The sequence below is a fragment of the Perna viridis genome, chromosome 13, assembly GCF_037379345.1.
Source record: "Perna viridis isolate PV_CMFRI_1.1 ecotype Kerala chromosome 13, ASM3737934v1, whole genome shotgun sequence".
In the NCBI taxonomy this organism is placed as follows: domain Eukaryota; kingdom Metazoa; phylum Mollusca; class Bivalvia; order Mytilida; family Mytilidae; genus Perna; species Perna viridis.
Window position 1 is genome coordinate 35862447 of NC_142457.1, and position 13770 is coordinate 35876216.

Here is a 13770-nt window from a genome sequence, read left to right on the forward strand (position 1 = left end):
AGCCTTTGTTTTGACTCCTGACTGCGTAGCCCCGCCTTCGAGGGCTGTTATCCTATTCATTTAAAATTTAAACTCCTTCTTCTTCAAAATCTGATCTATCATCATAAAATTTATTTCTAATTGATCAGAAATGGTCTGATCGTGTATATAAGAAATTTTGTAGCTGTAGCCTCCCGTTCTTGCATGAAATCAACATTTTTATTTGACCAACTGTTGATATAAAAAAATTGGCGGTTGGAGTCACGCCCTCCAGAAAGTCATTCCCTCCTAAATTAAAGCTCTAACTCCTTCAAAACCCAAACAATCATCATAAAATTTCTTTCAAATTGATAGAAATAGTCTGAGGGTGTATATAAGGATGTTTATAGCTGTAGCTTCACCTGCATTTGTGATATCAATGTTTTATATGACCTAATTTTGACTGTATAGGCGGCAAGTAGCTGTGGCTAGTATAATGAAATCTTCCATGCAAGATACAAATCCTTCTATATTTAGCTCCTTGGGTTAGCACATGAATCTTTTTAAATTAGGGATGAAAAGGGCCTGAAACTAGCATTTCCTTGTGTCTTGACAATAACTTGAGTAAAAGTGAAAGGATCTCATACAAATTTTACTACGATGTGACCAACCTCAAAAGGAAAGACTGGGATTGATTTTTGGGGAAATGATATGAGCAAATTAAGAAAAAGGGCCAGAAACAAATACTGATTTCTGAATGATAACTTGAGTAAAAGGGATTGAATTGCTCTGATGTCATAAAATAAGGTTCCATAACCCCAAATGAAGGCTGGGATTGATTTTGAAGGTTTTGACTGGAACCGTTAGGGAACAAGGGGCCAAAAAGTGACCACTTGTGATTCCAGTTAAATTCTTATCCCGTGTCAAAATATTAAATCATAACGAAATTCAAATCTTCATGAGATGGTGTGTCCAAACTTAACCCAACTGTTTAGGGTTTGACCTCTGTGGTTGTATCATGCTGCACCCTGTGAAGCATTTTATTGTATATTTTGTGTCAAATACTAAATAACAGTCAAAAGTTGAGAGCTATATTCAGGTTTCAATCTTTGCAGGCATTTCTAGCTGTGCTTTGCAAAATATTTTATTTTGTATGTCCCTATATAGAAAATATGTGTATCATTAGCAATTGACAGTACATTTCATCTAGAACAAATTTCTCTGGACAAGTTTGTTGTTTTGTATAGAAAAGCTTGTGTCTGATAACATGATATAATATAACCAATTCGTTGTAAGGGGTAAATAGGAAAGCTTATAATCCAAAAGGTGACACATAACAAACAATGTATTAAATATTTCAATTATGTACACAGCACATTCAAGGGAAACTTATCTAGTTTAAAACTATAGTTTAAAATGAGGAGGTTTGTTGGAAAGAATTTTTTTATTTCACACTTCATTACTTCAAAAACAATTGCTCCCAAGAGGCCTAATTGCTTGCCCATGAATAACTAATATGTCTACATGTATTATTTTGATTAGGGTTTATTGCAGTTAGAAAAATATCAACCTTGCATTAAAGAAACAAAACATGCTTTGCTGTATCTGAAAGAGTAATCAAAGGAACCAAGATTCTAGCGGAAATCAAATGAATGTAATGCCGGGACAAATACCAGACATGGAAGTGTGCTAAAAGCATATTTGTTATAACCTATTATACTGTAATGATTTAAGTTTTAATTCTTTTGGCCTGTTTTCTTAACAAAATTTTCTGAGTATAAATAATTTAGAAGGTGATCATTAATTAATTGAGGTTTACTGTGATTGTAGGTGGTGAAAAAGACCCCAAAAGACCATGTCCCTTTTGTGGAGGCAAGATGTTTGCACGGTTAACCAGGCATATTCAAAGTGTACATAAGGATGAAGATGAGGTGATGGCAGCCATGAAACTACCTGCTAAAGATAGGAATCAAGCATTCAATCTTTTGAGAAGGAAGGGTTGTCATGCATATAATTTAGATAAACTGAAGGAAGAAAACTTTGATCCTTCTAGTTTAATGAAAGAAAGGAAGTCAAGAAAAAAATCAGCTGAAGCAGGAGAAATTAATCAAGGGGATGCCAGAGAAGTGTGTTCACTATGTAAGGGATATTTTGTCAGAAAACATTTCAGAAAACATGTCAGTATTTGCAGTGCAGCAGAAGGAAACACACATACTCCAGCAGGTATTCAGTTGGAAATTCTGAGTGATAACATAACTTTTAGTGAGGCATTTCAAAAGAATATTTTGAAGGATTTTTGGAAAGATGAAATTGGAAATTTTTGTAGGAGTGACACATATATCAAAGAGTTTGGTTACCATCTTTTCAGAATTGTTCAGGCAAATATAGATAAGTCCGACCAAAACCGCAAGACAATTATGGCTGCAATGAGAATGTTAGCAAAACTTTTCTTTCATTTTAAAGAGGAAGCTGCAAAAAATAACATAAATGTAACAACATCATTAGATATGTTCAAAGCAGATAATTTCCAAATATTTATGGATGCAGTTAATGAAATAGCCCAAAAAGAAGATGGTGGAATCAAATCAGGTACAAAAAGAAATGTTGGGCATCTAATTAAAAATGTTACGCAGCATTTACGGGGAAAGTTTATTTGGGAGAAAAAAAAAGAGCTGGTTAATGATGTTGATGATTTCAACAGTTTGTTTTCAAATTTTAAGGCAGTAATGTTTCATAGTGCTGAATACAATATAAAGAAAAATAGGCAACAGGAATTACGGTGTCCAAAAAATTTACCAGATGAGCAAGATGTGAAGAAACTCCAGACTTACACAGTGCAGAAAATGAAGAGTATTGATGACCATTATGAATTTCTTGAGAAAAGTGAATATATCCTGTTACGAAATCTTGTTGTTAGTAGATTGACACTTTATAATGCTAGAAGAGGAGGTGAACCATGTAGACTTACATATAAAGAGTGGGAAAATGCCAGAAATGATGTTTGGATAAATGAAAACCAGAAAAATTGCGTCACAAACCCAGAAGAGCAAGACCTTTTAAAAAGTCACAAACTGACATATCAGTCTGGTAAATGTGTGAACCAGACTGTGCCTATTCTGTTTCCTAAAGACACATGGAAAGCTCTAGAGAAACTGGCTGATCCAGTGATCAGGCAGGCAGCTGGTATATCACCTGATAATATTTACCTATTTCCACATATAAAAAATTCACGTTTTCATGCTTCTGGTTGGAACTGTGTGAGCCAGGGGTGTGATCAGGCAGGATTATCAAAAAAAATTAATGCAACACAAATGAGTCACTGGATGTCAACTGTTTATGCAAGGTTAGATCATCCAGACACTGAAAAAGAAGCTTTTTACAGACATATGGGACATTCTGAAGAAATCAATAAACATGTTTATCAATGTCCTTTAGGGATAGAAGAAATTACAAAAGTTGGCAGATTTCTGCGTAATATTGATCAGGGTAAGTACCCTGTCCTCAAATTCTGTTCTAAAACTACTTTTAACATTTTTGAAGCATTATCCTGTTCTTGCTAATGTTATCTGTGGATAGATATTTCATGCACACCGCCCCCCCCCCCCCCCCAAAAAAAAAAAAAAAAAAAAAAAAAAAACTAGATTTTTCATCAGTTAATTATTATACCCAATTCACACAGATTTTTATGGTATATAGGAATCACCCAGTCAACATTTTTTGTAAAGGCAACTCTTCCTGTAATTTAATGTAGATGTGCATGAAGGAAACATAGGACTTTGTGTCTTCAAAGGGAGATAATACAACTAAAGGTTTTTACATATGAAAGCCTTGATAGCACTAATCAAAGGGATTGTGATGAAATATTTTGGGAACATTTGCTATAATACTATATTGATACACATAAAGAATACAATTTCTGTTGGTAGACTCATCCAATGGGAGATAAGCCAACTTTTTAATAACATAACATTTAACACCCTTTGAAAATTAAATATCAAGGAATTGTATTTCTAATATGAAATCAACATTTTTTAGCATTATCAGTCAATAGCACCATTTGTTATTTACATACATGTGTTTAGGGTGTTGCGATACCATTAAAGAAGTTCATAGTTAGGGGCACAGCTAAGATACCAAGTTACAAAAAATGTGGGTTATACAAAATGGTCAGTTTTGCTTTGTTATGCTAAAAAATGATAAATTTTATAGAAATCAAAATGTTAATATTTAAACTCTTTGTAGACAACAAAACAAGAAACCACTGTAGATAGTAAGTAATGTTTCAGAAGTTTCTCTGATCTATTGTTTTTTTGTACTTCTGGTATATCAGTTTTGGAGAAAACGTAATGACAAGAAGAAAACTAATGAAATTTTTGAATAATTTGAAAAAAAAAAAAAAAATTCAGGCTTGGATTCAGCTATGCAAAGAGAAAAGGCATTAGTAAAAGATGATTGGCCAGGTAAGAAGTACACATATGTTAGCAATAGCTTTATGAACAAAAATTCTTTCATCTATAATTGCATTCTGTACAGATGGAAATATTGAAGTATATGTGGTCATCACTGAGCCTCTTAGCCCTTAACTGATTTTACGGGGAGACTTCCTTTTTTATACCATTTGCAACAAAGGTTTTTTTTTTTTTTTTTTTTTTTTTGCGGGAATTTTAGGAACTTCCCTATCCAGTATGTCAGACTGCTTGTCCCTATTTCTTGTCAGCCCATCTCTCCCAAACTGCTCAAGGGATTTTAATGAAATTTTAGAGAAATGTTTTGCAATATTCAACTTTTGCTTTTTATGTTCAGTAATGGAAATCATCCAACATTGCTTACAATATAACCCTCCACTATCTAAAGCCACATACCAAATATAACATTGATCCATTGATCAATATTGAGAGAGATTAAGGTTTATTACTCATTAAATATTACTAATGCAATGTCTGTCCACATGAGATAGTTATAGGTTTCATAATGAGCAAAAGTTGAATATCTCAAAACTGTTCTGTGGTTCTGCAATTTTTCATTATATGAAATGATGGATAATAAAAAATTTTTATTACAAAATGTTTGAATCCCACTCCCACTGGGTGGAGCAATTTTAAATGTGAGGCTTTAGATAGATATGGCAAACATAAGCAATTTTGGTTTCTGTCCATTATCAACTTCCTGTACAAGTGAAGGTATATACATTTGTACATACATACATTGCATAACAACACGTGCAACTTTATTTTTTAATGCAATCACTCACACTTTCTGTGTGTATCCTTTTAGTTAATTTGTGTACTAGATGAAGTTTCATTAGTCTAATTTGAATTTTTTGTCCTAGTTCTAAACATTGTCTCCTTGCTTTTATTTGTTACAGCTCAAAATGAGAACTCGGGGAGTACTCAAAGTGGTGATGTTGGTAATCTTGATGTTGACAATGATGATATAGATTGGAATGGTTTGTACTTAAAAGCATTTGGGTAGAAATAGTATTAATCACATCATTAACCACTTAATCATTTCTTAATAATTATTTGCCTAATTAATGGTTGTTTTGACTTTTTTTGTGCTACAAATAATCATGGTGAAAGTGTTTTTTTGTTTTTGTTTTGTTTTTTGTAGGATCAGTGAATATACAAGTTGAATAAGTTGTAAAATTATGTAACAAATTTCGGAAATGATTTATTTTGAATCTAATAATAACAATTACGGTTATTTTTTTATTACATTTTCATGACTTTTACGGGAACTTTAGACCTGCCATATTTGTCCATATTTGTATGTACACTTTATGCCATATCAGTTGAAACGGTCACTAGCTTAGTGCTTTGTATTATTTATTATGAAGGAAATGGGCATTAAGTAGGATGAGGTTAGATATGGCAATAGTTGTTTGCAATATATTAAGGTCATAGCGTTTACACATGGACAGGTACAACTTTTCATTCATTGACGATTGTTATTGTTTGTTTTCATACATGATGGCGCACGTGACAAGTGCTAAATGTAATGTGTACGTGCGTAAGTGCTTTTTACAGTAAATTACATACTTTTTCTAATATTTTTATTAAATATGAATTTGATGTTCATTCATGCTTCTAAAATGAATGAAAAACATGATTTAAGATGGGCAGTAATTTACACACACAAGCCATGGCCAATAAGTTGCATGCTGCTCATAAAGCAACTGAAAATCAACCACAGTCTCAAAGCCTTTTAAGGACATCATATTAAACTATGATTTTGTTACTGGTGATATAAGTTGTTTTTCTGTTCATGTGCAGTCTGTGTTTAAAATAAAAATGCAAGTACAAATTAGATAGAAATAATTCTTTTCACAGTCTTGTATAATGTATATAGAGTCACACCTGAGTTTCATTTACAACCATTTGACTATCAACAGCTTGCTTATTAAGATTCTGTACTGGAGATTTCAAATGCAGCCACACAATTCAGAATTATTGATTATATTTTTCAGTTTTCCAAACCAATTATTTTGGGCAAGAGTCTAGTGGGGATGGCTCCATCAGAAGTGGTACAGAATCAGGTATTATTTAGCTAAAGAATCAAAACATATGTTTGTTTGTGTACAAAAAAGATTAAAGTTTTAGTTGCTTGATATAAAGAAAAGCAGTTTAAAGATAAAATGTTTATTGGGAAACAGGTTTAGTTCCAAGCATATTTTCTTACAGAAATAGTTATTAAGTGATGCTTGTAACAGGAGTTAATTCAATTTGTTTGTGTCACTAACTACCAAAAACATTCTGAAAGAGTAATCAAGGGTACCAAGGTTCTAGTGGTAATCAAAAGAATGCAATCTAGGGACAAAGACCAGACAGACATACATGAACCTAGACCTATTCATTTTAAGTGCATGATGATCTGTGTGTATGAATCAGTTAGCAGAACAGGTTAAAATGTCTGATCTAATCAACATTCCAACTTCCCCTAGCTAGTTCTTACAATCACTCTTATATTTCCTTGATATAGTTATCTGGACACTGCTTATATAATCATCTGATCTATCGATCCGGTCGGAAGATGCAGTATCTTGTCATATGTAATCTGTCTAAACACATCTCAAACAACATCTTTAAGGACTTGGAACATTTATTAATCCTTTGCCAATTAAACAAGGTAATTTTGCATTTAACGAGGTCAACAGCAGGTAACCCCTTAGTCCAGGGTCTCTAATTATTTGTTTGTATTTATTGTGTTTAAGCATAGGGATAAACATCATTATTATTTGAACATTTGATGATATCCCTTTAAACACCATAGTCAAACGGATCATGGGGTTTGCCTAGAATTTATAAACTAATTCCTCAATTTGTTCCTCAACTTCTGTTTTGATGATTCATTTATTTTTAATTTTAGGCTTACCTTCAAAGGCCAGTAGACAAAAAGTTGAAAGAAGACAAAAATGTATGTATTTGATTGTTAATTTGCTCCCAAAAGGAGCTATGATAGCGAAATCTAAAAAAAGTTTTTATAGAATATATGGGTTTGATATACTGTGGTCCAAAAACATTCCATACTTTTGAATCCATTTTTTGAAAAATTAGATGACAACTTCCTGTATATTGAGGACTTTCTACATTTTCTTCATATCATGATTGAAAGCTGGGATAGCACAAGTGATTGAGCCATCACTCACAGATATCATGTTTGTTCCTCTACAGATGAAATGGCAAAAGTTTGTTGCAATGTTTTTCTTTTTTTTTTTTTGGTTTTGAAGATCCAAAAGAAAGTGCTTGTGAAAGTGGTGATGATTTAATGAGTGATGAAACGGGGGCTGAAAGTGATGAATTTATGAAAAAAGTGAAAGGTAAGTCATTACTTTCTTGAGCTCAAACCTTGCTTAAATGTAAAATATTGATATATTGTGTCATTTTGTAGACGGGGACATTGTCTTACAGGGGGGAATACAGTTAACTCAGGATGGAGTTGGTCTTCTTTTGGTTGAAGAACCATTATCTGATGAAATATCTTGGTTAATTATTGCCACAATTAGCATCATTTAAACTCTGTATCATTCCTTTAATTATTGTTTGATAGAATGTTTAAATCTCAGTTTTACATTTAACTACCTAAGGACGTTCATCAGGTGATTGTTGTTTAATCAGAGGAAGACTAACTCTATTCCCTGCAGTGTATTCACTGTCATAAGAGTTTTATTTTGTGGTGATGTTCTGCTCATGTTAAGGATTCTACCTTTTGTCTTTAATTTTTGCTGTTCCCTCTTTGAGGCATGGCAGAATATAGTGATTAAATGGTGGGATATCTCTCACATAAATATAAACATTACATGCACTATTACTCACCGGAGAAGTTCTTATAAACATTTTATTGTGACAAACATCAGGATACTGTCATATCACAAATCAATCAGGAAGAACTTAATATCTTACTCTTAGCTGTTGAAGATTTCTTTGTTGAGCATTTACTGTTCTTGTAAAGTTCTTGATACAACTACTTAAGAAAAATTTTTAATTAGCATAACATACTACTCAAAGTAATGGTAGTGATAAGTTTAATCAATTTTAATTCATAGTTCCGCATGGTCAGTTATAATTGAAGGATGAACTTGTAATGTCAGTTGTAGAGTTTATAATAAAGTAAAATCAGTGTGATATTGTTTTTATTTTATCTTTAGGGGTTACTTCAACGGCCAGAAGAAGTAGAGTTGGTAAAAAACGAAAATGTATGTATTTGATTTTTAGTGATTAGATTCTAATAGAGAATTATGACCCTTAGCAAATTAGATTTAAGGAATTTTTCTGTTGTTTTAAAAGGTAACACAAAATGGCCTGCTTTGTTACAGTTTGTACCTCATACACCTCTTCTTATAATTTAATTTCTAGCAGACCCTATCTCTATACATTTGGAAAATCAAATAAGCAGATCTTTCTCTTAAAAATTACAGAAAGCATGAAATTTGATTATAGACTAGTATTTAATTACAGATCTATGATTTGATAAAATGATTGTGATTTTCATAGCATACCAACTTTTCTGTAACAAAGCTACATTGTATACTAGAATTTGTAACAAATTATTTTCAAACATTACAACATCAGATTGGAATTCTTTTTTTTTTGGCAGTTTTTGATTCTATAGGATCAAAATAGCTTATCTCATCGGGCAATGCCTGGAACTTTCCTACTATCTTAGAATTCTACACAAAAGTGTATTCCTTATATAATTCTTTTTATATCATTCAATAACTCCTTATAACCGTATAATATGTTTCTGGCAACTGTTCAGCTCAATTCTATTATTTCTGCAAAATAAGATTAAAATCAACTGAAGATTTGAGGGACTCCTATTTCGCTTTGAAAGATGATTAGGAATAAAACTCAATTAGTGAATTTTATTCTTGCTGTAATGTGTCAAGAAACATTTGATGAATTAAGCATGTTTCTTTTAACACACTTACATACATTGTATATGTATCAGTCAAAATGTTTATCCTATCATTAATATTTTATTATTAATTGACAAAAAGTTGAGAGGAGTGGATTTATCCAAGTAAAATTAGTGGGAAAATTAAAATTGTAAAAAGTGTTTAGTTTTGGAAAATCTTTTGTTCATTAAGAAATTATTTTCTTCAGCTGAAATGGGTTTTATTTGAGTATAAATACAGTTAAGGAAAAATACTCAGTTAAAATAATTATTGAATGTAAACACAAATTATCTTCCGGACAGATTAAAAATTAAAAAAAGTTTTGAAAAAGGTAAATGGAACGAAATTTTATAAATTTGTGAAGTTGAACATTGCTTAACTATTGAATACATTTTATACCTCAGAAATCAGTAGTAAAGATTGTCATGTGCATTCTACAAGATAGGAAAATAGTTTTAGATAATGTGGGAAACACAAATGTATGATTACGATTTTTAATTTACATCATGTTATCTTTGAAAATTCTCACTAGAACCAAAAACCTCCAGTGCTAACAGCACTTTGATTTGAAAAAAAACTTTTCGTTCATTATTGAGTTTCTAAGCTCCTGCTAGGATTCACACATGGGAAATGGGAAATTCCAAAATTTGTTATGAAATATCGGGAGGCTCCAGTCAGAAACAGGAGAGTTAACACCTATGTAGGATACTCCATTTAATATTGATTCCTTACCCAAGTTTTGATTCATTTTAAATTATATATACTGCAGACCAAGTGGCATAAGTGATATAAGAGTACCAAAATAGGTAATGAGAAATGACTTGATTTGTCTGATGAGGGTCAACCAACCAGAAAGCTTGTTACAAATAACATTTTACAGTTTTTGTATAACTTAAATGTATAAAGAGTTAAAAGATATACTTCATCTTCAACACATAAAACAAATTAGTCTGATGTAAAAGCAAAGACCTAAATTATTTATGACAAACAGAAATTAAGGGAACAAGGAATTAAATGGTAATAAAAAAGAGCATAATCCAGGGAAATGACTAGACAATTTAAATAAACCTACACATAAAAGAACATAACTAGAAAAAAAACTAGAATAACAAGCACATAAAAAACAAAAGTGATGAGCAACCTGACTCCAATAAAGACTGGGAACAAGAATCAGGTGCACTGATTGGGTAAGTGCCCTCTGCTCGTTTACCCTCTTGAGTTGATCATAAAATTTCATGTCTAGGGTAGACAAAAGAAAACTTATTATGGCAGGGTATTCAATTCATTCCTCACCCGATGCAAATGGATACATCATAAAACTTCAAAACTTCTGTAGTGATGACTTTAATCTTCTAGCAACATAGCTCTATTCCAGAAGCCTAACTGTAAGAAGCCTAAAACCGTACAAAAGCCCACATGGTTTTGAAAAGATCTGCATAAAATAAGAAACAAGAAGTCCCATAAGCTTTGTTTTATATTTTAATCATGAGTGTTCCTATTCCATCAGTCTCTAAGGGTTGGTCAAGATATGAGTCTTGATTCCAAAATATCATTAATTCAAGTTATTTGTGGTAGATATGTGAAATATAAAACCCCCAAATCTAGATTGTTTAGAGACAAAACATCATCTGTATAGTGGAAACTGAGTCAAAATAACTTGCTAAACAATGTCCTACTTTTTGATCAGATGAGCTCTTAAGTCAGCTTCAGAGTGAAGGAATAAGTCACTGAGTAGCTGAGCACAATATGTTTCCATTTGAATGCTAAATGTCTGTTGAAAAACATTTTCACCACTCTGTACAAGTATGATGTTGACACAAACAAAATCCAGCATTTTGACACCTTATTTGGTGTATATAGAAGATAGTTTGGAATTCATTTTTTTAAAAGTATATGTATGATGGATCTCTACCAAGCACTATGTTTTTCCATCTAGGAGTTCTATCTTTCTTAGAGTAACAACAATAATGTCAGGATTTCAACTGGCAAAGAGTAATCAAGGGAACCAAGGTTATAGCGGTAATCAAAAGAATGTAATCCAGGGACAAAGACCAGACATGGAAAACAGACATACACAATGAAGAACATAATGTAACTAAAATCATACATACAAAGTAACAAAAGAAAATGAGCAACTCAGACTCCACTAAAAACTGGGAGCATAGAAAAGTAGTATAAATAATTGTAAGTTCATGTTTCGATGTTATACCGGTAATATTTTGATGATAATTTTGTATTAAGAGTTTCCAGAAATGTTTACATAAGTCAGGAAGTATGTGAGTTTTCTGTGCTGAGGGCATAGTCATGAAAATTTTTCTAAGAGGAAAATAGTAATATGCATAATCACATGTATAAGTGGTAATTTGTTCCTTTACAGGTCAAACAGCAAAAAGCCAGTAATAATTTTCTTTATTTTTGTTTTGAAGATCCTAAAGAAAGTTTTAGTGAAAGTAGTGATGATTCAGAGAGTGATGAAACAGGAGCTGAAAGTGATGAGTTGATGAAAGAAGTGAAAGGTAAGTCATCACTGTTTAAAGTCTAATAACAATTGCATCTTTAAGAAAGTGGGACATTGTTTTAATAAGATTTTTATTTTGTTGTGTTCTTCTCATGTAAAGGAACAATGCTGTTTGTCTGTCTGTATATTTTTTGTTCACACTTTACACAGAATGTCAAATACACTTAAACCAATTTCCACAAAACTACAGTGGATTGTCTTTTTATTGATTTGTGAGTTTTCTTTGAAAGGGGTTTGTTCACTTTTCAAGATATTCAGCCCAACTATTTCTTGAAAATTCAAAATTCACCCAGCAGTAATATTTGTTGCTCATAACAAACTTTGAATGTCGTCTTTCAACAAAATGATATTGTAGAAAAAGTTCTCTGTCACTTCAGTGAAAAAAGTAGCCATGTCTTATCGATGGTATGATCGTTTGGTAAGTTTTTTCCCCGATTTACCTACTTCAAACGAAAAATGTAGTATCAATGCAGCTGTCAAACATCTTTGTATCTTTATGATAAAATCGTCTCTTATATATCTACGTCCACCTTCAATATCTAATAGTTCGAGAAATGTGCTCTATTGAAATTTTTATGTTGTTTAACTTTGAGAAGCGTGTTTTGTTTATGCAAATCGGAACATTCCGTTCCGACCGTGTTTTTGTTGTTTACTTTGCCATGGAAACCGAAGAGACATCATCGTGCCAGATTACGAACTTTACAATGTTGATGTTTATGATTTCATCAAAACTGCTTACAGATCATGTACAGAAATATAATATGTAATCATCATTAGAAATGTAAGTATGCCATCTGTTCATAAACATCAGTTACCCTTATTCTTTTTATGAAGTAGTAAACCGAATAGGTGAAATATGTTTGGAAGCGGCAGCAGACGACCATATCGATTGTAAAGTCTAACATTGAAACTGGCCAAATTTACTATGCATTTAGTATGTTTTAATTCATATACAAAGAATAATAAATGTACTTTAAGATATATGACTTCAAGTTGTTGGCAGTGGCAGCAAAATTCAAGAGTGAGAAAAAACATATTTTACTGTCGGATCTCGAATTATCTTCCCGGGTTGATTTCAATATTTTAACATTTCCATGCAAACTTCTCCTTATGCAAATTGAATTTTCATGTGGGCCAAATGATTTCTTCCAATAATACGGGCCCAATTTTTTTTCTGAAATAACATCTTTTGGAAAATTAATGGTCCATGTAGCTACAATTTTTTATTTAAATGTGAAGTGCAGTTGACACATTCTTATTTTCATTATGATGACAAGCCCTTTAAATTTGTCAAAAGTATCAATTGTGACAGCACTAAATGGAAAATAAAAAATTAAGCCATTTTTTTACTGCAGCATTATACTCTGAAGTGTTTTTTACATTTAAAAAAAAGTGTTTGAAGGCATTTTTCAATGGAGTAAGGGTACATCAACAAATATAGATCAGCATTATTTTTTCTTTGAAATTTAAAGTGGCATGCCTTATTTATATTTATTCAAATTTGTAGATATATTTGTATATTATTTAGCCAACACTTCCCATTTTTTATAAGAAATCTTATAGAATATATAGGATATCTTATAAACTTTATTAGATATCTTAATAAGGAGTTAGCATATATTATACATTTTATTATATATCTTAGAAAATATACATGTATAAGAGAGTAATCAAGGGAACCAAGGTTATAGCGGTAATCAAAAGAATGTAATCCAGGGACAAAGACCAGACATGGAAAACAGACATACACAACAAAGAACATAAAGTAACTAAAATCATACATACAAAGTAACAAAAGTAAATGAGCAACTTGGACTCCACTAAAAACTGGGAGCATGGACCAGGTGCACCGGTAGGGTAAGCGTCCTCTGCTTTTCTAGAAACACCCGCCGAGTTGCTC

The 13770-nt window shown here is 31.9% G+C and overlaps 1 protein-coding gene across 2 annotated transcripts in view; it reads left to right on the forward strand.

The window, feature by feature from the left end:
* LOC148600637 (uncharacterized) overlaps positions 1-13770 on the forward strand; it is a 31183-nt gene that overhangs the window by 4792 nt on the left and 12621 nt on the right. For both annotated transcript variants that reach the window (XM_088557896.1, XM_088557898.1), the window contains exons 6-13: positions 1789-3444; positions 4365-4418; positions 5324-5404; positions 6425-6493; positions 7324-7371; positions 7685-7774; positions 8603-8650; positions 11779-11868. In XM_088557896.1, coding sequence (XP_088414022.1) covers positions 1789-3444; positions 4365-4418; positions 5324-5404; positions 6425-6493; positions 7324-7371; positions 7685-7774; positions 8603-8650; positions 11779-11868 — 2136 coding nt within the window. The remainder of the gene's footprint in view (positions 1-1788; positions 3445-4364; positions 4419-5323; positions 5405-6424; positions 6494-7323; positions 7372-7684; positions 7775-8602; positions 8651-11778; positions 11869-13770) is intronic.